Source organism: Stegostoma tigrinum, chromosome 9, assembly GCF_030684315.1.
Source record: "Stegostoma tigrinum isolate sSteTig4 chromosome 9, sSteTig4.hap1, whole genome shotgun sequence".
Lineage (NCBI taxonomy): Eukaryota > Metazoa > Chordata > Chondrichthyes > Orectolobiformes > Stegostomatidae > Stegostoma > Stegostoma tigrinum.
This window is the reverse complement of record NC_081362.1, coordinates 95,475,387-95,500,680: the sequence shown is the minus strand read 5'-3', so window position 1 is coordinate 95,500,680 and position 25,294 is coordinate 95,475,387. Positions and strand designations below refer to the sequence as shown.

The 25,294-nt window shown below is 45.1% G+C and overlaps 1 protein-coding gene across 1 annotated transcript in view; it reads left to right on the top strand.

Annotated features, from left to right (window-relative positions):
- LOC125455206 (guanylate-binding protein 3-like) overlaps nucleotides 1-19,717 on the top strand; it is a 58,932-nt gene extending 39,215 nt beyond the window's left edge. The window contains exons 6-10 of the mRNA XM_059648832.1: nucleotides 5,635-5,883; nucleotides 8,650-8,927; nucleotides 9,077-9,289; nucleotides 12,212-12,314; nucleotides 19,404-19,717. Of these exons, the coding sequence (XP_059504815.1) occupies nucleotides 5,635-5,883; nucleotides 8,650-8,927; nucleotides 9,077-9,289; nucleotides 12,212-12,314; nucleotides 19,404-19,639 (1,079 nt within the window). The 3' untranslated portion in view covers nucleotides 19,640-19,717. The remainder of the gene's footprint in view (nucleotides 1-5,634; nucleotides 5,884-8,649; nucleotides 8,928-9,076; nucleotides 9,290-12,211; nucleotides 12,315-19,403) is intronic.
- Nucleotides 19,718-25,294: the final 5,577 nt, after the last annotated feature.

The window sequence follows — 25,294 nt, the reverse complement described above, 5'->3', positions numbered from 1 at the left end:
GGGTCCCCAAGCAGAAGATGAAATGTTTTTTGAGCATGTGCTGAGGCTCACTGGAACACAGCAGCAGCCCCGAGTCTGAGATGTTGTACTGGGAGCACAGTGGTGTGTTGAAGTGGAACGCACCTGGTAGCTTGTGGTCATTTTTACAACAGAGCGTAGGTGTTCTGCAAAGCAGGGGGGCCTAGACCCAAAACGTCAGCTTTCCTGCTCCTCTGCTGCTTGACCTGCTGTGTTCATCCAGCTCTACGCTTTGTTAACCCAGTCTACTGGTCAGCCAGTACTTGAGATTTGTTGAAGCACGGGACCCATTACTGAAACTTTTTGTCTTGTACTCAACAAGATGAACTCAAGATGCCAATTTTCAAACAAATGCAATTATTTACACTGCTGGGCAATAAAGTGGTGATTGGCTGAAGCGTTGCCATGGAGAAAGCAAAAAAGAACGACCTACTCCCTTGCAATTCAACATTGGGAAGACGATTTAAATACATCTCTTCTGCTTAGTGAGAAAGGTTACCTGGTATGAATGTATGTTACTCCTCTCCAGTGTAAATGAGCTGTGTGATGAGTTGGACCAATTATCTCAGGTTGCTTGTTATTATAGTTATTAGAGTACTTGGATGCTGGAAAAGCTCAGCAGGTCTGGCAGCATCTGTGAAGAAAACAGAGTTAACATTTCAGGTCCAGTGACCCTTCCTCTGAACTGATGGTGGCTGGGAAAATGTCGTTTTAGCTGCAGAAAATAGAGAGGTGAGTGGGTAGGGAGTAAGCAATAGAATAAAGCCCAAAGAGAGAGTAAGACAGTTGGATAGACAAAGATGTTGCTAACGATCAGGCTGGGAGGGTGAATAGCTGTTAATGGGGACTGTTAGTGACTAACAGGAGGTGTGTAGTGGCAGGCTATGTGACAACAAGGCCTGGTGTGTGGGGTAGGGGGCCGGGACATGGGGAGTTTAGGCCTTAAAATTATTGAACTCAATATTGAGTCCAGAGGGCTGTTGGATCCCCAAGCGGAAAATGAGGTGGTGTTCCTACAGCTTGCTTCACTCCGGCTTCACTGGAACACTGCAGCAAGCCAGAGACAGTTATGTTGGCCATGGAGCAGGGTAGTGCATTGAAGTGGCAGGCAGCAGGTAGTTCAGGGCCTTTTCTGCGAGCAGAATGTTGATGTTCTGTGAAGTGGTCACCAAGTGTACACTTATTTTCCCCAGTGTAGAGGAGACCCATTGTGAGCAGCAAATGCAGTGGACTAGATTCTGAGAAGTGCAGGTGAAGTGTTGCTTCACCTGGAAGGTATGTTTGGGCCCTTAGATACAGGGGAGAGTGAAGGTAAATGCGCAGGTGTTGTACCTTTGCTGGTTACGGGGGAAAGTGCTGTAGGGCTGAGGGGAGGGTGTTGGGGGTGAAGGAAGTGTGGACCAGGGTGTTTCCAGAGGAAATGGTCCCTGCAGAAGGTGGACCAGGGAGGGTGGTGGAATATGTGCCTGGTGGAGGCATCTCGCTGGAGGTGGCAGAAATGGGATCTGGTGATCTTCTGGATGAGGATGCTGGTGAGATGGTAGGTGAGGACTAGGGGAAATCGGTTGTTATTGCTGGAAGGAAGAGAATGGCCGAGGGGTGAAGTGTGGGAGGTGGATTGGACCTGCATGAGTATACATTGGTCATATATGTTCAGATGAGGCCACCTACGATAATGGAGCCTCCGAAATGTCCACCTTCTTCCTCAACTGAGGACTCGCCAGAAATATTGTTAACAGGGCTGTCAATCTCTCACTCATTCGGGTGGAGGGTCTCGACCTGAAACGTCAACTTTCCTGTTCCTCTGATGCTGCTTCGGCTGCTGTGTTCCTCCAGCTCCACACTGTATTATCATTGTTTGAGATTCACTGGAGAGTTCCAAAAATCCAGGAGCTTCTGAGTGAAGACATTCCTCCCCATCTCAGTCTTAAACGGTCTGCCTTTTTCTGAGGCTGTGTCCCTTGGCTCCAGACTCTCCAGCAAAGGGTTTTTTTTGTGCCCTGTGAGCATTTTGGAAGCAGCTTATTTTGCTAAGAATTGAAAATTCTCGAATTTTGCTTCAAATGCCATCAGCATCTCTGACACCTCTCTCCTCCCTGGACCTCTCTGTTTCCATCTCTGGCATCTACCTGGAAACCGATATCCATTTCAAGTCCACCAACTCCCACAGCTATGTAGAATATACCTCCTCTCACCCATCTTCCTGCAAAATGCCATCCCCTTTTCCCAATTCCTTCGCCTCCGCCACATCTGCTCCTGAGATGAGACATTCTGCTCCCAAACATCTCCATCGTTCTTGTTTTTTAAAGACTGCAACATCCCCCCCGGCAGTGGTCGAAAACACCGTCCACCGTGTCTCTCACATTTCCCACAACTCATCCCTCACACCCCCTCGCCGCAATACACCTGCCTCTACACCTCCCCCCTCACACCCATCCAGGCCCCAAGAAAACCTTCCACGTCAAACAAATATTCTGCTAATGTGGTATACTGTATCCCATTGTGGCCTCCTCTGCACTGGGGAAGCCAAGCGGAGGCTTGGCGACCACTTTGTGAAACACCGACACTCATGTCGCAACAAACAACTACACCTCCCAGTCGCAAACCATTTCAACTACCCCTCCCACTCCTTGGACAACATGCCCATCCTGGCCCTCCTGCATTGCCACAATGATGCCACCTGAAAGCTGCAGGAACAACATCTCATATTTAGAGATAGTAGGAACTGCAGATGCTGGAGAATCTGAGATAACAAGGCGTAGAGCTGGATGAACACAGCAGGCCAAAAAGCATCAGAGGAACAGGAAAGCTGACAATTTGGGCCTAGACTTCAGAAAATGAAGAAAATATTCTGGAGAAGGCTCTTGGCCCAAAATGCCAGCTTTTCTGCTCCTCTGATGTTGCTTGGCCTGCTCCGTTCATCCAGCTCCACACCTTGTTATCTCAGCATCTCATATTTCACCTGGGAACCCTGCAGCCCAATGGTATCAATGTGGATTTCACAAGCTTCAAAATCTCCCCCTCCCCCTACTGCATCCCAAAACCAGCCCAGCTCGTCCCTGCATCTCTAATTGCTCCTACCACCTCAAGCCGCACCCCCATCTCTCACCCACTAACCTCATCCAGCCTCCTTGACCTGTCCGTCGTCCCTGGACTGAGCTGTCCAATCCCTAACTCCCTGCCGACACTCACCTTTACTGGCTCCATCCCCGCCTCTTTGACGTGTCTGTCTCCTCTCCACCTAAGGCATTTGATAAGGTTCCCCATGGAAGGCTCATTCAGAAGGTCAGGAGGAATGGGATACAGGGGAACTTAGCTGCTTGGATACAGAATTGGCTGGCCAACAGAAGACAGCGAGTGGTAGTAGAAGGAAAATATTCTGCCTGGAAGTCAGTGGTGAGTGGGGTTCCACAGGGCTCTGTCCTTGGGCCTCTACTGTTTGTAATTTTTATTAATGACTTGGACGAGGGAATTGAAGGATGGGTCAGCAAGTTTGCAGACGACACAAAGGTCGGAGGTGTCGTTGACAGTGTAGAGGGCTGTTGTAGGCTGCAGCGGGACATTGACAGGATGCAGAGATGGGCTGAGAGGTGGCAGATGGAGTTCAACCTGGATAAATGCGAGGTGATGCATTTTGGAAGGTCGAATTTGAAAGCTGAGTACAGGATTAAGGATAGGATTCTTGGCAGCGTGGAGGAACAGAGGGATCTTGGTGTGCAGATACATAGATCCCTTAAAATGGCCACCCAAGTGGACAGGGTTGTTAAGAAAGCATATGGTGTTTTGGCTTTCATTAACAGGGGGATTGAGTTTAAGAGTCGTGAGATCTTGTTGCAGCTCTATAAAACTTTGGTTAGACCGCACTTGGAATACTGCGTCCAGTTCTGGGCGCCCTATTATAGGAAAGATGTGGATGCTTTGGAGAGGGTTCAGAGGAGGTTTACCAGGATGCTGCCTGGACTGGAGGGCTTATCTAATGAAGAGAGGTTGACTGAGCTCGGTCTCTTTTCATTGGAGAAAAGGAGGAGGAGAGGGGACCTAATTGAGGTATACAAGATAATGAGAGGCATAGATAGAGTTGATATCCAGAGACTATTTCCCAGGGCAGAAATGGCTAGCACGAGGGGTCATAGTTTTAAGCTGGTTGGTGGAAAGTATAGAGGGGATGTCAGAGGCAGGTTCTTTACGCAGAGAGTTGTGAGAGCATGGAATGCGTTGCCAGCAGCAGTTGTGGAAGCAAGGTCATTGGGATCATTTAAGAGACTGCTGGACATGCATATGGTCACAGAAATTTGAGGGTGCATACATGAGGATCAATGGTCGGCACAACATTGTGGGCTGAAGGGCCTGTTCTGTGCTGTACTGTTCTATGTTCTATGTTCTATGTTCTATCTTCTCATCAATCCATATTCTATCTGCCTCCCCCTCTCTCCCTATTTATTTCAGAATCCTGTTCCCCTCCTCCATTCCTGAAGAAGTGTCTCAACCTGAAATGTCAGCCTTCCTGCTCCTCTAATGCTGCATTGGCTGCTGTGTTCTTCCAGCTCTATACCGTGTTATTTCATTGTTCCTCCCTGCCTGATTTGCTTTTATGTAGCTGGAAAATTTCTCCTCATTGATTCTGTTCCTGCTTACTCTCCACACCCTTTGATCCCTTTAGCCCCAAGAACTATTTCTATCTACTTTTGGAAAACATTCAGCATTTTGACCACTACCATGCCCTGAGATAATGAATTCTATAAGCTCCCTCCTCTCTGGCTGAAACAAAGTTCTCCTCATCTCAGTCCTGAATGGCCTACCCCATACCCTTCGACAGTGACCCCTGGATCTGGTCTTCCTAGTCATTGGTCACATTGTTCCTGTATCTATCCTATCTGGTCCTGTTTGAATTTCACCCCCGATCCCCTCTCATTCATCTAAACTCCAGTGAATATTGTCCTAACTCATCCAGTCTGTCTCCATTCTTCAATCCCTGTATCCCAGGAATCAGTCTGGAAAACCATTGTTGTAATCAAACTTACAGGACTTTATCCTTTTCATAGACCCATCAAGATTTCCAGTTCGGAAAGAGGCCCTTTGGCCCGTCGTATCTGTCCCAAGCATCGAGAACCCATCTGCTCTGGGTCCATTTAGAGCCCTTGGCCTGTGGCCTTGTCTGCAATGACAATTCAACTTTTCACCAAAACACGACTTCTTCAAATTTGTGATGGGTCCTGCCTCGACCACCCTGTCAGGCAGTGAGTCCCAGATTCCGGCCAGCCTGTGCATGAAAAATAATCTTCCTTAAATCGCCTGCCCGTTACCTCTAACTTATAGTCCCTGGGTCTTGATTTCTCTCTCCTCTCCCTTCCTGTCGATCCCAAAAGTAAAATTCAATGTGTTCCATTTTCAATTGCAGATTCGTAAATTGATTTGTTTCCTCCATCTGCTGCAATCAGGCTTAACCACAAGCCCCAGAGCATTAGCCTGTTGTACAGAGTTCCTCCCCTGGTGACAGGACTATTATGTTATCACTGTCTCCCCAGACCCCTGTTGCTGGTTAAAATTCTGCCCGTGTTGCATGTACCATTCCGGCCTGTGCTGCATGAGTATGAAGTGAAATGTTTCCTGTTACAGGTGAAGGTCCGGATATTGAGAACTTTAACTTGCCACGACGATGCATCAGATATTACTTTCCTTCCAGGAATTGCTTTGTGTTTGACACACCTGGAAATAAACGTGTGCTTCGGAATATCGAAACAGTCGATGACAAAGAGCTGGAAGAAGATTTTGTTCAAATCAGTAACAAGTTCTGTGAATTTATTTACACAATGGCAATGAAGAAAACTGTTCCTGGTTTTGGGAGCAAAGTGTTCACTGGAACAAGTAAGTCCTTTTGAGTTCTGTGCACAGATTGTACATACACATCCCAACCTAAACCTGCAAAGCTGACCAACAGTTTCAAACCTGCTGACAGCACAAAAGCACCACTGAATATGATCATGCACCAAGTGGGGACATTGGGATGGTTTTCAGATTTTGCAAATGATGCTTTGCCGGAGGTTGCAGGTGTATGTGCTGGTTTCAGGAAAATAACAAAAACTGGTGGGAATTCACTGATCAAAAGGCTTCAAGCTCACAAGAATGTTTTCTGAAAGTCTAGGTCACGGGAGCTGAATATTCTGCTTTAAAGCAGAATAAAGATTGAAATAGCAGCTATTACAGCCAATGAAATTGTTCCTGAAGTGTGTTTACTGTTGGAATGTTAGAAAAGTAGCAGCAAATTTACACAGGAAAGTTCTCGAAACAGGAATGGGATAGAGACTAGATAATCCTGTCATGATGTTGCTTGAGGTTGAATTATTGGAATGTTTATATTGGAATATTGATAAGGCCCTGCTGTGGGACAGCTCACTGACAGCATTCTCCAGTCCATACACAGTACATTCTGTAACCTGTCCAATGACCCACTGCCTCCTTGTACAATGTTTAAAACTGAAGAAGAGACACGTGTATCATTTTCTAAATTAAAATATTGCCTTCGGTATGTGTGTAACACTGGCAAATTTGCATTTATTGCCAATCCCTAAATGCCCTGAGGAGGAGATTTTCTTTAAAAAAATCACCCATGGAATGTGGGCATCTCTGGCTGGGCCAGCATTTATTGCCTGTGCCTAGTTGCCCATGAGGAGGTGGGACACCACTTGTCACGCCCAGCATTGAGTACTCATCCATCATTCCAACTCTCTGTTTCCTGCCACTCAACAAATTTCCTGTCCAAGTCAGCAACATTCCCTCAGGTGGCTGGGCTTCAAACTGAGGTAAGAGTTGTTTGTGTCAGAATTTATCCAAAACCTTCTGGAATTGCAATTAAATGACATCCATCGATTTATTTCTGTCTACCAGGATTTGCACCTCTTCAAAAAACTCTGAAGTTTGTCAGGCACGATCGCAGCTTCATGAATCCATAATAACTTGCCCTAATTACCTGAAATTTTTTGTGGTGATCAGTTAATCTATCCTTGATTACAGATTCCAACAGTTTCCCCAGAACAGATGTTAGCTACCTGGTCTTTCCCTGGTTTCCCGTTGTCACCCTTCATAATGGGCAGAGTGAGATGAGCAAATTTCCAGAGATACAACTCCTGAATGCAGGGACCTCTGAAAGACAATGGTTAGGGCATCAACAATGTGCCCTCATCCCTCCTTTCACACCTGTGGGTGAAAACCATCAGCTCCTGGGGATTTGTTATTCTCCACTTCCATGAATTAACTTCCTTACCATTCACTTCCCAAATACTGATGATTTCCTGACGTTAATTTTATTCAGATCCTGCCCCGATCCTTTGTTTTAGAACATAGAACATAGAACATAGAACATTACAGCACAGAACAGGCCCTTCAGCCCACAATGTTGTGCCGACCATTGATCCTCATGTATGCACCCTCAAATTTCTGTGACCATATGCATGTCCAGCAGTCTCTTAAATGTTTTGTTCATGTTGTTTTGGGATTTCTAGAAAGCTTTCCTCCTTTTCAGCGCTGCTTGGTTTAAAACCCTGGAACTCCCTTCCCGAAATCATCGTGACATTGCTACATCCCATGAACCGCAGCAGTTCTGAAAGGTAGCTCATCAGCACCTTGCCCAATACAATTAGAGATGGACTGTAATTGCTGGCGAAGCCAATGATGCTCACAGTCCCATGGCAAAATAAAAATTATTCTGGGGAATTCACTCAATGTGCTCCACTACAAAAATGTAATTACCAAGTAACCATGATAAATTGTTGTCATACATCCTTTAGATTGTGTATATAACAACAACTGAGATAACAAGGTTAGAGTTGGATGAACACAGCAAGCCAAGTAGCATCATCGGAGCAGGGAAGCTTGTCATTTCGGTCCGAGACCCTTCTTCTGAAATTTCTGAAGATTTCTGAAGGGTCTTGGCTCGAAACATCGGCCTTCATGCTCCTCTGATGCTGCTTGGCCTGTTGTGTTCATCCAGCTCTACACCTTGTTATCTCAGATCCTCCAGCATCTGCATTTCCTACTATCTTGGAACAACAACTGATGCTTGTTTTGTGCATTTTACTAGCCCCTATGAACTATAATGCTGGAACTGCCTGTAATGGATAGCTCATGGCCCTCTCATTGGCCGGAAGTGTTGGCGGGGAAAGGCTGAGGTGGTTTGCTTTTCCACAACAGGTTCTTTGATCAAATGAAATGGCCATTGTCATACTCATATGTCCCTGGCCTTTATTCAGTTTTAATGTTTGTGGTAGACAGGTCTGGTCGAATGAGCCAGTACTGATCACTTATCCCTAATTACCCTGCATTTGGCATTAACACAGTGGGTCTTCATGAAAGGAGCTTTATGTGGCTCTCACCAGCATTCCGAATCTCATCACCTGCTTCAGATACCCCTCACTGTCCCCTGGAGTCTGTCACTGATATTGTTTGACCCATTTCCAAGTTTTGGAGAAAGGACATCAATCTAAAATGTTAATGTTATGTTTCCCTCGCAGTGGATAGGACCTCAACCTGCTGAGTTTTTCCAACACTTAGCCTGAATTGTTCACACTCTCAGCAGCTGAACGATATTGCTTTCAGATCTGATTTCTAAATACAATGTTTCCTTGGTTTCTCCAGTGTTTGCACAACTGTTGACCGCATACACTGACCTGTTCAGGCGAGGAGAGCTTGCATGTCTTGACCAAGTTGTTCAGTCATTGACAGATACAGAGAATGAAAAAGCAGTGAAGGAAGCTGAGAAACTCTTTGAAGAGCAGATGGAAAAACTGGTTACTCTCCCAACGGAAACTGCTGAAGAACTGAATGACATTTATACGAAATGTAACAAAGAAGCATTTGATATGTTCCTGAAACGTGCTTTAGGAAACAGTGAGAGATACAGAGACAAACTACAGGTCTGTGCACCAGCTGATCTAAAGTACTTCACTATATCCAGAAAGAATATAGTTGGTTCGAAAGTCATAATCCAAATGCGTGTTCTTTACACTTTGCACAATGAAGCAGACAAGTGTTCAAACTCACCCATTTCTCTTTCCATTCATAGGGAGCCATTGATGCAACATTTGATGATTATTGTAAAAGAAATGGAGCGGAATCTAGCAAGAAATGCAGAGGGCTACTGAAGGAACTATTTCAGGAAATTGATGTGAACTTTGCAGCAAATGTCTACTTATTGCCTGGTGGATACTCGGAGTATTTGAAAGATCGAACTATAGCTATCAATCGCTATAATCAGACACCACAAAAAGGAGTGAAGGTAATTTGGAAAAAAATGCAAATCAGTTATTTAGACATAAAAACTATCGGACTGTTTTTAACCCCTTCCACCCAGTGCATACAGCTCAGATCCATTGGGAAGAAGACAGTTTTTTCCCACACTTTACTGAACCTTATATTGCATCTGCCAAGTTTTTGCTCATTCACCTAACCTATCTCTATCTCTCCAGAGACTTCCTGGGTCAACCTCATTGCTTGGCTTCACACAAACATTAGTGTAGGATGTTCAGCTGCCTCATCAAAGTCATTGATATGTATTGTAAATAATTGTGGCCCCAACACTATTCCAGATCACCATCCAGAAAATGGTCCATTACCCCATTTCTCTGCCTTCCATTGGTTATCCAGTTCTCTGTCCATTAGAATATTCTCCATCCACACTCATGGGCTCTTACTAAGTAGCCTAATATGATGGAAGACTCCCCACTTGCCTGGATGAGTGCAAATCCAACAACACACAAGAGGTTTGACAACACGGTAGCTCCATGGTTAGTACTATTGCCTCACAGCACCTGGGACCCGGGATCAATTCCACCCTCGGGCGACTGTCTGTGTGGAGTTTGCACATTCTCCCCGTGTCGGCGTGGGTTTCCTCCCATGGTCCAAAAATATGCAGGGTAGGTGGATTGACCAGGCTAAATTGCCCATCGTGTCCAGGGATATTTAGGTTTGGTGGGGTAAACATGGGAAATGCAGGGGAGTGGGTCTGAGTGGGATGCTGTTTGGATGGGCAATGTGGACTTGTCGGGCCAAATGGCCTGTTACCACACTCTCTCTCTAGTTATTTCAGAATCCCCTTCCCCTCCCCCATTTCTGAAGAAGGGTCCAGACCCAAAACATCAGCTTTTCTGCTCCTCTGATGCTGTTTGGCCTGCTGTGTTCATCCAGCTCTGCACCTTGTTACCTCCGATTCTCCAGCATCTGCAGATCCTACTGTCTCTGATTTTGTAACAACGTTGGTCTTGACTGCAAGGGATTGGAACACAGGAACGAAGGATTCTTGTTGCAATTATATAAGTCACAGCTGAGACCATGTTTGGGATACTGAGACCAAATGTAAACTGGGTGAAGCCTTTGTACAACACCTTTTCTCTATCTGTAAAAATGACCCTGACCATCCAATCACTTGGAACGAACCAAGAGGTTATGGTGAAGCTGTACAAAACTCTGGTGCGGCCGCACTTGGAGTATTGTATACAGTTCTGGTCACCGCATTATAAGAAGGATGTGGAAGCTTTGGAAAGGGTGCAGAGGAGATTTACTAGGATGTTGCCTGTTATGGAGGGAAGGTCTTATGAGGAAAGGCTGAGGGACTTGAGGCTGTTTTCATTAGAGAGAAGAAGGTTGAGAGGTGACTTAATTGAAACATATAAAATAATCAGAGGGTTAGATATGGTGGATAGGGAGAGCCTTTTTCCTAGGATGGTGACGGCGAGCACGAGGGGGCATAGCTTTAAATTGAGGGGTGAAAGATATAGGACAGATGTCAGAGGTAGTTTCTTTACTCAGAGAGTAGTAAGGGAATGGAACGCTTTGCCTGCAACGGTAGTAGATTCGCCAACTTTAGGTACATTTAAGTCGTCATTGGACAAGCATATGGACGTACATGGAATAGTGTAGGTTAGATGGGCTTCATATCGGTATGACAGGTCGGCACAACATTGAGGGCCGAAGGGCCTGTACTGTGCTGTAATGTTCTATGTTCTATGTACTTGCTATCTCAATACACCATCTTGATCTCGTGCTAACATTTCCATTCTAGGTCTACTGGCCCAGTGCAAGCTGGAGCGACAGCACCTCATTTTCCATTTGGCCATTTTACAGGCCACTGGACTAGGGCATTGCATTCAACAGCATCAGATCATCACCTATGTCCCCTGTTTCAATGAGTTCTTATACCCCACGCCCTCAGTTTACTGCTGATGTGGTCTTCCTCTCAGTAAAGCTGACCAATTTTCTGCTATTGCTATGTTCAATTAACACCTTGTCTTGATTCAATATTACTTCTCTACAACCAATCACAACCCCTTTACCTTTTGCTGTGGGCCCTTTTAGCATCAATTCCATTTGCTCCTCCTCCCCCTTTTCTACACCATAAATACCATCAGTTAGACAAGGCACTTCAGTTCTGGAGAAGGCTCAGATCGGACTTGTAGCCCTCATTGTCTTCCTATAGTTGCAGCCAGCCCTGCTGAATTTCTCCAATATTTCCCGTTTGTATCCAGAAAACTATTTGGTCTCCATATTTCCAGGAAGTATATGCTTGTATTCATGGCAGCACAGCCAATTCACTTTTACCCTGGGATGTGCTGATTGTCCTCTGGTAATCTGTCTCAGGTAGACACATTTTAATGTAGCAAGCGAATCAAGGTGTACAGGCCCAAGGCAGACATGAGGAATTGGGCCACAGATCAGCCTTGATCTTACTGAATGATGGAACAGGCTTGAGGGGCTGAATGGCGTACTCCTGTTCCAATGCTCTTAGAAGAAGTTGAGTAAACTGGAGTGAACCGTTGTCGATTCTAAAAGGGATCGATTGGGTAAATGCCAGAAGATTGCACCGCTCAGGGAATCTAAAACATGGAGATGCAGTCACAGGATAAAGAGCCAGGCGCTCAGTCCAGAGTTCAGTCAAAGGATTGTGAATCCCTGGAATTCCCAACTCAAATGGTTTCAGAGTTTCAGCCCAAGATCAGCCATGCTTGTATCGAATGGTGGAGCAGTTAGTCTTCTCCAGCCCCTATCCCTTTGCGTATTTCATACATTCAATCTGAAACTTTACAGCTGCACATTGTGTATTGGACACATTTTATGAGTTAAATTCCAACATGCAAGAATTATTTAATGAGAAAACACAGTCTTTTTTTGATAATAAGCTAACGTTTGTCTGTTCACTCATTAGGCAACTGATGTTCTTGAAGAATTTCTAAAACAGAGAAAGAGTGAATCTGAAAACATTCGTATGATGGATGAGGACCTCACGAACAGAGAGCGGAAAGTGGAGGGCAAGTTACTTTTGATTTAAATCTTTTATTCAATTGGCTGAGAATTTCTTGGAGCATTTCCCACTCTGCCCCCACGAAGAGGTTAGAGATATTAATAATGTAATCTCAGTTCCATGTCGATGTGCTACATTGTTCCTGGCTGATTGTCTACTTGAGACAAACTGGATTAACACAAACAGAAATCTTCACCTCCAGGAGCCCATCACTCTGACAGAGAGCTGCTGTTACACTCATGGGATATGCAGCAGTGACCAAGACTGCTGGATGCAGCCTGCAGTTTAGTATGAACATGCCTGACCCAGAGTCTGATGGTGCAGGGACCCAAGTGTTGTTTCTGGAGGGGTTGGTTAGCTCAGTTGGCTAGACAGCTGGTTTGCAACAGAGATATTATGCCGATAGCATGGGTTCAATTCCTGCACCAGATGGGGTTACTGGGAAGGGCACTCCTTAAATGGGGTCTTTTCTTTGGAGCAGAGAAGGAGGAGGGGCAACCGATCACGGTTTACAAGATTCTGAGGGGCGTGGGTCATTTGAATAGAAACATACGTTCTTTCATCATATTTGCATTCACTTTCAGATTGCGCTTGTTCTTTCAAAACGCAATCTGCATCATTACATTTTTTCTCCATACTCCTGTACTTTTTCTTCAAAGATCTGTTTCAGGTTTGAAAGCTTTGCTCTCAAACAGATTTGCAAATCCTAATGACAAGTAGCATGAAAACATTCCAATAAGGTGGTAATGGTTGCAGACTTTAATTTTCCAAACACAGACTGGGACTGCCATAGTGTTCAGAGCTTGGATGGTGAGGAATTTAAGTGTGTGCAAGAAAATGTTCTTATTCAGTATGCAGATGTATCTGTGAGAGAAGATGCAAAACCTGACCTAATCTTGGGATATCAGGCAGGGCAGGTAACTAAGGTGTCAGTGGGGGACCACTTCTGAGGCCAGTGACCATAATTCTATTGGAATTAAAATAGTGATTGTCCAGGATAGACTTGGTCTAAAAATTCAAGTGCTAAATTGGAGGAAAGCCAATTTTGACGGTATTAGGCAAGAACGAACAAAAGTTGATCGGGGCAGATGTTTGCAGGTAAAGGGATGGCTGGAAAGTCAGATTCCTTCAAAAATTACATGAGTCCAGTGACAGTATGTTGTTGTCACAGTGAAGGGCAAGGCTGGCATGTGTAGGGAATGCTGGATAACTGGAGAAACTGAGGCTCTGGTCGAGGAAAAGAAGGAATTATATGTCAGGTAAAGACAGCCATGTTCGATTGACTCCCTGGAAGAGTATAAAGGTAGGGGGAGTGTACTTATTAGGGTCATCAGGAGGACAAAAACGGGACATGAGATAGTTTTGGCAGATAGAATTAAGAAGAATCCAAAGGGATTCTATAAATACATTAAGGACAAAAGTGTACTTGGGGAGAGAATAGGTGCCCTTAAAGATTAGCAAGGCTATCTCTGTGTGGAACTTCAGGAGATGTTAAACAAGTATCTTGCATCAGTGTTTCTTTTGGAGAAAGATATGAAAGCTGGAGAACTTGGGGAAATAAATAGTGATGTCTTGAAAAGGGTCTATAAAACAGAGCGGGAGGTGCTGGTCTTCACAAAGATGGATAAATGCCTGGGAACTGATCAGGTTTAGCCTTGAACTCTGTAGGAAGCTGGGGAAGTGACTGCTGGACTTCTTGCTGAAAGACCTGTATCATCAATTGCCACTACTGAGGTGCCAGGAGCTGGAGGTTGGCTAACGTGGTGCCACTATTTAAACATAGTGGGAAGGAAAAGCTGAGGAGCGGTAGACCAGTGAGTCTGACAGCGGTGGTGGGCAAGTTGTTGGAGGGGATCCTGAAGGACAGGATCTACATGTATTTGGAAAGACAAGGACTGACGAGGGATGTGTGTGTGGGAAATCGTGTCTCACTAACTTGATTGAGTTTTTTGAAGAAGTGAGGAAGGGGATTGATGAACATGATCTATTTGTGCTCCAGTGAGGCATTTAGAACATAGAATATAGAACATTACAGCACAGTACAGGCCCTTCAGCCCTCGATGTTGTGCTGACCTGTCATACCGATCTCAAGCCCATCTAACCGACACTATTCCATGTACGTCCATATGCTTGTCCAATGACGACTCAAATGTACCTAAAGTTGGCGAATCTACTACCGTTGCAGGCAAAGCGTTCCATTCCCTTACTACTCTCTGAGTAAAGAAACTACCTCTGACATCTGTCCTATATCTTTCACCCCTCAGTTTAAAGCTATGCCCCTTCGTGCTCGCCATCATCATCCTGGGAAAAAGGCTCTCCCTATCCACCCTATCTAACCCTCTGATTATTTTATGTTTCAATTAAGTCACCTCTCAACCTTCTTCTCTCTAATGAAAACAGCCTCAAGTCCCTCAGCCTTTCCTCGTAAGACCTTCCCTCCATAACAGGCAACATCCTAGTAAATCTCCTCTGCACCCTTCCCAAAGCTTCCACATCCTTCTTATAATGCGGTGACCAGAACTGTACACAATACTCCAAGTGCGGCCGCACCAGAGTTTTGTACAGCTTCACCATAACCTCTTGGTTCCGGAACTCGATCCCTCTATTAATAAAAGCTAAAACACTGTATGCCTTAACAGCCCGGTCAACCTGGATGGCAACTTTCAAGGATCTGTGTACATGGACACTGAGATCTCTCTGCTCATCTACACTACTAAGAATCTTACCATTAGCCCTGTACTTTGCCTTCTGGTTCCTCCTACCAAAGTGCATCACCTCACACTTGTCTGCATTAAACTCCATTTGCCACCTCTCAGCCCAGCTCTGCAGCTTATCTATGTCTCTCTGCAACCTACAGCATCCTTCGTCACTATCCACAACTCCACCGACCTTAGTTTCGTCTGCAAATTTACTAACCCATCCTTCTACGCCCTCATCCAGGTCGTTTATAAAAATAACAAACAGCAGTGGACCCAACACCGACCCTTGATGTACACCACTAGTAACTGGTCTCCAGGATGAACATTTCCCATCAACTACCACCCTCTGTCTTCTTTCAGCAAGCCAATTTCCAATCCAAACTGTTATATCTCCCACAATTCCATTCCTCCGCATTTTGTACAATAGCCTATTGTGGGGAACCTTATCGAACGCCTTACTTTGACAATTTCCACATGGTAGAACGGTTACCAAGGTTAGATCATGTGGAAAACAGGAAGAACTAACAATTTGGATGCAGAATTGGCTCAAAGATAGGAAACAGCGGGTGGTTGTAGAGGGTTGCTTTTCAGGTTGGAAGCCTGTGACCTGGAGTATACCGTAAGGTTCAGTGCTGGGTCCACTGTTTATCCTCATTTATATGAATGATTTAGATGTGACTTTAGCAGGTATGGTTAATAAGTTTGCAGATAATACTGAAATTGGTGTTGTAGTGGGCAGCCAAGGAGGTTACCTTGAGGTAAAATGGGACTTTGGTCAGATGGGTTAATGGGCTGAGGAGGAGCCAATGGAGTTTAATTTAGGTAAAGGTGAGGTGCTGCAACTTGGAAAGGCAAATCAGAACAGGATTGATATACCTTCATGGTAAGGTCCTGGTCAGTGTTGCTGATCAAAGAGACCTTGTAGTGCTATCCCATAGTTCCTTGAAAGTGGAGTCGGATAGTGAAGAAGGTATACTTGTTTTTTATTGGTTAGTGCATTGAGTATGGGAGTTGGGAGGTCACGTTGTAGCTGCACAGGACATTGGTCAGCCAACTGTTGGAATACTGCATTCAGCTCTGGTCTCCCTGCTAAAGGAAGGATGTTGTGAAACATGAAAGGGTTCAGAAAAGATTTACGAGCATGTTGTCAGGTTTGCAGGGTTTGTGCTGTCGGAAGAGGTGAATAGTCTGGGACTATTTTCCAACGAGACTGAGCGGTGACCTGAGAGAAGTTTATAAAATCACGAGGGACATGGATAAAGTGAATAGCCAAGGCCTTTTCCCTGGGAACTAAAAACAAAGTTGCTGGAAAAGCTCAAAAGGTCTGGCGGCATCTGTGAAGAAGAAAACAGAGTGAACGTTTTGTGTTTGGTGACCCTTCTTCAGAATTGATGGTGGCTGGGAAAACGTCAGATTATGTGCAAAAATTATGGAGGGAGGTGGGATAGGGTTGTTTTTTGTTTTTGTTCCTGACGTACAGCATCTACAGTTCTTCTAGACTCTACTTAATCTTTTCCCTGGGGTAGGGGAGTCCAAAACTAGAGGGCATATGTTTAAGATGAGAAGGGAAAGATTTAAAAGGGGCCTAAAGAGCAACTCTTTCACATAGAGGGTGGTGCGTGTATGGAATGAGTTGCCAGAGGAAGTAGTGAAGGCCGGTACAATTACAGCATTTAAAAGGCATCTGGATGGATATATGAATAGGAAGGATTGAGAAGGATATGGGCCAAGTGCTGGCAAATGGGACTAGATTAATTTAAGATATCTGGTCAGTATGGACGTGTTGGACCGACGGGTCTGTTTCTGTGCTGTACAGTTGTATAACTCTATGTTGCTTCCAGTCCTATCTCCAAACACCTTCAACCAGCAACTTTTGACCTTAACCCTCTGCCGCTTGGTGGATTTATGGGGTTTGTGATCACAGCTAGCTCATACCGACACTCAACAATTTGTGATTGTTTGAACAAAAACTGCTACACTTGCATTTCCTGATCTCCTATAAAGGTCATTATGGATCTGGCTATTGAGTATATAGGGCCAATTTATCCCAGGCCCCTGTTTCTATGTTGTACATACCCAATGCTACAGACTGATGGCCGGGGTCCTCTCACTCCTTTGACCAAGTGTTTCAGCAGAAGCTAAGAAACCCCTCTGCAAATACTTTGGGACTTTTGTTGAGGGAGCTGTGTGACAGTAATGCTTTGTGGAAATCAATATCTGCTTCCCACTGAGACCTTCTTACATCCTCCTCTCATTCCCTGGGCCAACCTTTCATCATAATACCCTGGAGGGATTGTAAAAAAGTCATCTAGCTGGACCTCAGAGACTGAGTTCACTGACTGGGGCTGTTAATCTGGCCCAATTGGGGAGCCCTGGCTTACATAAAAAGGTCAGAGTCAGGAATATTGGACTGCAGGAACGTCTGACTTCGTGAAAGGCAGTGCTGTTGACATTGTAAATAAAGGGTGATTGGCAATGGGATACTGGCCTCTGTGGAAATAGTTCAGTGGCAATGAGAGTAAAGCACGATCCTGATGAAACTCCTGATGAAAAAGCACAATCCTGTCTCTGCGTACTACCGTACACTGCCCTCTGGAATGTGTTTTAGCAAAGGCAGTCTGGAGGAAGATGCAGTGGTTTTTGTCGAGGTTCGTCCCGAGCAGCTCCATGAAGTGAAACTCTGTGCTGTGCAGTCTATTCCTCGGGATGCACACCATGACAAACATCAACTCCGCCTCAAGCACGATCAACTTGGTGAAAGATGCTCTTTGGGCTGCCTGAAGCTTCCAGAGCAAGGAGTTAGCCCTGACCCAGTGTTGCAGATTGGCACATTCCAAGGTCCAGGACTACATGCTGAGGGGCCATTAAAGTTTGGGTCAGCTGTCACCAAGGCTCAGTGGGGAAAGACCACAGTCCAATGGTTTTCAGCCCAAGTACAATGGGGGCCGGTTTATTATCGACTGGTTCCTCAAATGTATGTAAATATTATATTGCATAATACCTTGGGTTTATTTGTTGGAACTTCTGTGAAAGTCATGTGCCAACATTTGTTTGATTATCAATATGCAAAGAATCTACAGAATCGAGCTGCTCCAGTGAGTATGTATGTATATGAAAAGTGGAGCTGGATGAACACAGCAGGCCAAGCAGCATCTCAGGAGCAGGATGCTGCTTGGCCTGCTGTGTTCATCCAGCTCCACACTTTGTTATCTTGGATTCTCCAGCATCTGCAGTTCCCATTATCTATGTATATAAAGATTTTTTTTAATGAAGTAAGTACACTTTTGAAATAAAAAATAAGAAAATTGTTTCCAGGGTAATAAAAGTGAGCCACATTGCTGTGGGTCTAGAGTCATATCAGGCAGGCAAGATGAGGACATCAGATTTCCTTTCCTAAATGATGAGTTATTCTGACAGTCCAATCATTCGACAGTCCCCATTAGTGAGTTTAGCTTTTAATTCCAGATTTATTCACTAATTATAATGTCCACCAGCTGCAATCCCATTAGTGGAATGAAACCTTATGTCCTGAGAGCATTTCAAAGGATTTCTGGATAAACAGTCCAGTGGCACATCAGTACAGCTCGACCCCTTATCATAATGGAGAAAGAGCAGGTAGACGAGGTTAGTGCAGTTTGGAATTGGTTGGCATGGCAACAGTGGACAGAAGGGCCTGCTTCTATGCTGCATGACTCTCAGAGGCTGTGTAGTATGTTTGATATAGTAATGTATCTAGAATGTTTTACCATGTTAAATGATATTTTAGAAAGAAAATATTTTTGTTGGAAATCAGCCTTTTAATTGCAAATATTGTTTTCCATGACCCCCATACTCCAATCCCCCGCATAACCCCTGTACTCCTCGCCCATACTCCCCCATGTACTCACACCCCGGACTCCCACCCCGTACTCCGTCACTGCACTCCCCCTCTGCACTTCCCTTGTCTCTCCCAACCCATTCTCTCTGTCTCCCCCTCCTGTACTCCTGTCTCTGCCTCCTTGTTATCCCCAATACACCATCCCACCATACACTCCTGTCTCTTGCACACTCTCCCCAACCCCTTCTTGCTGCCCTCTACTCTGTAGATCCTGCCCTCCTCACTCTAAGGGAGAAAAGACTGCTGTTTCCTGCTGAGGCATTGCACAATGTCTCCTTGCCACTTCCCCACCTTCTCTCCCAGCCGTGGCAAAATGCTTCCTTGAGCACAGCCTCCTTCTCACTCCTCTTAATTCCTCCAATTCCCTCCTTTTCTTTTTTCCACCACCCACCCAATTCCCTATTCCCCCTTTAGCCCCCATCCACCCATTTATGTCTTCATTACTTCAAAACAAATTGCAAACTGAATCATAGTCGCTGCAGACAATGGTGTTAAAAATTTAACTTTTCAAACTTTGCAGTTGAGAAAGAAAGACAGTCCCTGGCAGAGCTACAAAAGGCTGCGATGGAGCAACAGACGAAAATGATGAAAAGCATTTTGGAAGCTGTGGCACAAAATAATAATAACAATCTGACAAAATTTATGGAAATGCTGAGACAAGAAAGAGAATTACAAATGAAACAACAGGAGCAAATTACAAGAAAACAACAAGAAATTGAAAATATGTCAAACAAAACATCATGTGTTATACAATAAAGAAACAATGGATTGGGAAACAAGACAAAATTGTGCCCATATGCATGAATTTTTTATTTGTTTTCAAATTTTAATGAATGGATAGGTCGGGGTCTGAAAGATTTTTTGGTTTCCCAATCGCTTTATTATTCCTTTTCCGGAATGCACATCCTTATCTCACAAGTGCACATGACTACCAATGACTTCTCAATTTACTCCTGGGGCGTGGGAGGCACTTGTTAGGCCAACATTTATTGCCCGTCCCACATTGCCCCTTCACAAGGTGGGGAGGTGCCTTTTTTGAACCCTGCAGTCCATGTGCTCTGGATTGACCCACAATATACTTAGGCAGGGAATTCCAGGATTTTGACCCAGCAACACTGGCAAAAAACAGCGCTATATTTCCAAGCCAGGATGGTGAATGGCTTGCAGAGAAATTTGCAGGGGTTGGTGTTCCCATGTATCTGCTGTCCTTGTCCTAGATGGAAGTGGTCAAGGGTTCGGAAGGTGCTGTCTGAGGATCTTTGGTGAATATCTGTGGTGCATCTTGTAGATAGTACACACTGCTGTTACTGAGCAATGGCAGGGCTGGGCAGAGTGGCTTTTGGATGTGATGCCAATCAATTGGGCAGCTTTGTCCCTGATGGTGTCAAGCTTTGTCTGTTGGCGGACCTACACCCATCCAGGCAAGTGGGGAGTATTCCATCATACTGCTGACCTGTGCCTTGTAGATGGACAGGCTTTATGGAGAGAAGAGGTGAGTTACTTGCTGCAGGATTCCCAGTCTCTGACCTGCGAATGTAGCCATTGTACATGTATGGCCAGCCCAGTTGAGATTCCAATCAATAGTAACTGCCAGGGTTTGATTCTGGGGAATTCAGTGATGCTAATGCATTGAATGTAATGGGGCAGTGGTTAGACTGGAGATGGTCATTGTCTGGTATTTGTGTGGCACAAATATTATTTGCCACCTTTCAGCCCATTTCTGGATGTTGCCCAGATCTTGCTGTATTTGGACATGGACTGCTTCAGTACCTGAGGAGTCGCGAATGGTGCTGAACATTGTGCAATTATCGGCAAACATTTCGTCTCACCCTGTCCCTGCAGATCTGCACAGGTACGATGCACCTGTCCTGGATGCTATGGGTGATTTAGCCAGTCTGCCTCACCTGCACATGTTTGGGCACCAGCCTAAGGAACTCACGCAGAGACTCCCTGTTTGACATGCACATAATCCCGTGTTGCAGCCTCAGCGGGCTGACAGAGCATTTACAGGTTTACCTTGTGCTCCTTTTGGACTGTGGTCCTGCACTCTCCATCAAAGTGAGCAATAAAAGAACGCAGAAAGCCAAAAGTATGACTTCAGCTTTGTATGATTTGTCTTTTGGAACACCAAAAACATACTTTTTAACTTGAAAAGACTTTGCTAAATCCAACTTCTAAAAGGGTATCATAACATGAGCTGCACTTTATGCTCACTGCTGGAAAACACATGATACAGCCCTGAGCATGTAGACAGTGCTTATAGTGGGAGGTTTAAAAACCTGCCCTTCTCTTTTTGGCTACAAGAAAGGCCAGGCAATCTCTTCCCTGCCAACAGAGACTATGGACAAGATTCTCCCCTTTTAATTTCAAACTGTGGGGTTGGGGGAAAGTGTGCTTTGGTGGCACCGAAAACATCAACCCCCCAACAAGTTAACCACCTCAACACCTGCCAATCAGCTTATTAAGAACTGACAGGTGCCCATGGATGACCACGTTAACCAATCACAGGCCTCAACCCTGATGTCTCCAGCTACCAAAGTGTGCCAGCCAATTGCAGTGTGAGGAGAGAAGGGGTTGTGAGGGGGATTGGAGGCAAGGGACAAGCCCCTTTCCTTCTCCCATCCATTCTATTGAATGTCCTGAGATTTGGGTCATTAGAGACCCTTAGCCACCAAGCCGTGCCACTAGCCTGGCAGGCTGGTCACCCTGGCACCTCACCTTTCCCAATCAAAGCTACATTTCCCACCCACCAAGCATGCAGGTGACCAGGGATGTGGTGAGTTGAGGTCTCTGAGCGGTGATGAACTGAGCACATCTGGACCTCCATTAGGCCATCGCAAGAAAGCAGCTCATGGATCTTCTTGCCTGGGCCTTAATGAGGCTAGATTTGATCCGAAAAGATGGGATTTCTCTCCAGCATCCACTCGCCACACTATTTCCTGTTCTCACCACAAGTCCTGAAGGAGGGGGAAGTCATGGTGACATGATAACAAACTGATGGTACAGCAGGCCTTTGCTCACTCACTCAGGATTTCACCAGGATTCATTTGTTACCATGTGAGACAGAAGGTAATATTACTTTCAATCAATTCTTCGAGGCAGATTTTTTTTAATTGGTAAAGTTATGGACAGGGAAAACGGAGAACAACACAGTTAACCATAGCTGTACTGTTCCTCATGTACAATTACTCAGTCCCGGATCGATTAAGAATGACATTTTTGCAAATATGTGAGGAAAATGTTGGAGGAAGCCATTCAGCCCCTCAGCCTACTTCTCCATTCAATAAGACCTCGAGATTCCTTTTTTGCATGTTACTATTGAATTGTATCACATGAATGTTTGTCATGAATTTAATACTTTATAACTTATACAACTGTGCTCCTCCTTTTACTCAACAGCCTGTTGTTTCCAGCCAATAAAGCTTGTAATTGAAACACGTGCTGGTGTTTTAGAGCTTTGCCTGTCTGCAGACACATTGTTGTCACACAGCTCATACCCACTGGAATATTCCACAGTGAAAGTTAGTTCCAAGCTGGTTTCAGGTCAGTTCCCTGCAATAGAAGGGCAATTTTTTCAATTAGCTGGAGAGCTGGTATTCATTGAGGATTGAAATAAAAATGTGGGTTCAATTCCCACTGAAAGAAGGTGGAATTTCTTCAGGCAGAGGGTGGTGACTCTGTGGAACTCATTGCTTCAGAGGGCTGTGGAGACCAAGCTATTGAGTCTGTTTAATACAGAGATAGATATGTTCCCGATTAGTAAGGGGATCAAGGTTTGTGGGGAAATGGGATTGAGAAACAAGCCAGCTGTGATTAAGTGGTGGAGCAGACCTGATGGGCCCAATGGCCTACTTCTGCTCTACATCTTCTGGTGTAATTTTGCGTCTGGAATGCCCAAGGTAAGCCTGTAATTTGTTCTCCAGCCTGGAACAGGGACAGTCTGTACAAGGTGAACATGTGCTGTAGGAGAGAGTTAATCTGACAGTGAGATGGCATTCATGATCACCATTAGAAAGGAGATACAATGTTCACAGAGGATTGTCAGAGACAAACGGAGTTAAAATAAACCACAGTTCAAAAATCAGAAAGAACCAACAGAGAGACAGGAGGCAAAGCAAAATGAGTTTTGAGAATTGGGTAAAACTATTTGATTTGATTTATTGGAGTTCCATGTCCCTAAGTACAGTGTCAAGTTTTGTTTTGTGAGCCGTATAGGCGGATCATAGCAAAAAAGGACATTTACATCATAGGGTGCTTAGTCAGAGTTTAAATTGCACAGGAGGACCACGAAGCAAGATCAATGTTAACAAGATCAATATTATTTGAAATTAGAGTCCATTCAGCAGTCTCCTAACAGCAGGGAAGAAGTTAATTGTTGAACGTGGTGGTGTGTGTGTGTTCAAGCTTCTACACCTTCTGCCTGAACGTGCGAAGTAGCCACTTGGAATGGTGCCACAGCAACAAAAACACAGAGGCTTTGTTCATAAACTGGGTCGAGGCAGAGATTATAAGAGCAGGGAGGTTATGTTGGAGCTTATAGAACTTTGGTCAGGCCACAGCGTCATCACACTCTGTAGTTGTGGTCCCCACACTATAGAAAGGATGTGATTGCTCTCAAGGGGCTGCAGAGGAGATTCACCAGGATATTTCCTGGGATGGAGCAGTTTCGGCACAAAGTGAGTTTGGAAAGTGGGACTCGTATAGGGGTGGTGCGGACTTGATGGGCCAAATGGCCTCTTCTGTACGATATGATTCGAAGGTGTAGAAATATACAGTTGCCATAGTCCCAGACAGCTGTTCTCTCTGAGAGACATGACTGGTGGTGGTTGAAGCAGAGGGTCACCGTGCCCCTGGCAAGGTTGGGGTTGGGAATGTAGAACCTTCATGGTAACCTCAGCCGTTGCAAGAATTGAAGCCACGGTGTTTGCTTCACTCTGCACTCAAACGAGCCATTCAGCCAACTGAGCTCAGTGATCCCCTTATGGCTGACATTTTCTGATAGCATGAAAGATTTTTCAAAGGGAAATAAAGCTGCTGAAAGCACGGTCTGTGAAGCATGATGCAACACAGAGAGGAATACTTCTGTTTAGAAACCCTGTTGTATTGCTGAACTGGAATGTAGCATCTTCATTTTCTCTGTTGCAGGTAAGGTCAGAAATGCAGTCAGTTCAGACAGTCGAGACAATCCAGATCTCTCATTAAGCAATGTAATCTGTTCTATTGTCTCTGTGATGCTACAAAATGAGATATCTCCTATTGAAAAGAAACAGGACACAAGTTTGTTGTGTATTGTTGTGTTCATTTTTGGTCACCTCATTTTAGGAAAGATGTGGAAGCTTGAGAGAGGCTGCAGAGGAGATTTACCAGGATGCTGCTTGGACTGGAGGCAAGTCTTGAGAGGAAAGGTTAAGGGAGCTAGGGCTTTCCTCATTGGAGTGAAGAAGGATGAGAGGTGACTTGATAGAGGTGTGCAAGATGATGAGAGGCATAGATAGAGTGGATAAGTCAGAGACTTTTTCCCAGGGCGGAAATGATTATTATGAGGGGGCATAATTTTAAGGTGACTGGTGGAACTTATAGGGGAGATGTCAGAGGTAGGTTCTTCACACAAAGAGTGGTGACTGTGTGGAATGCGCTGCCGGCAGTGATGATAGAGTCAGATACTTTAGAGGCTTTTAAGCGACTCTTGGGTAGCACATGGAGGACAGTAAAATGTAGGGCATGGGGGGGTAGACTTATCTTAGTAGGTCGGCACAACATCATGGGCCAAAGGGCCTGTACTGTGCTATATTGTTCTAAGTTAGCAAACTTCAGTATGGCTGAATAACAAAAAAGCATTTTTTGCAGCTTTTTACCTTGCACTCATTAAGACAGTTCACAAGAAATACCAGGTCCATGGGAAAACCAACATCTGTTCTTACATAACAGAAAATAGAGACACCTCATCTTCACCATGGACGTCCAGTCCCTATACACCTGTATTCCTCATGCAGATGGCCTCAAGGCCCTCCGCTTCTTCCTGTCCCGCAGGCCCGACCAGTCCCCCTCCACCGACACCCTCATCCACCTAGCTGAACTCGTCCTCACCCTCAACAACTTCTCTTTCGATCCCTCCCACTTCCTACAGACAAAGGGGGTGGCCATGGGCACCCGCATGGACCCAAGCTATGCCTGCCTCTTTGTAGGTTACGTGGAACAGTCCCTCTTCCGCACCTACACAGGCCCCAAACCCCACCTCTTCCTCCGTTACATTGATGACTGTATCGGCGCCACCTCTTGCTCCCCAGAGGAGCTCGAACAGCTCATCCACTTCACCAACACCTTCCACCCCAACCTTCAGTTCACCTGGGCCATCTCCAGCACATCCCTCACCTTCCTGGACCTCTCAGTCTCCATCTCAGGCAACCAGCT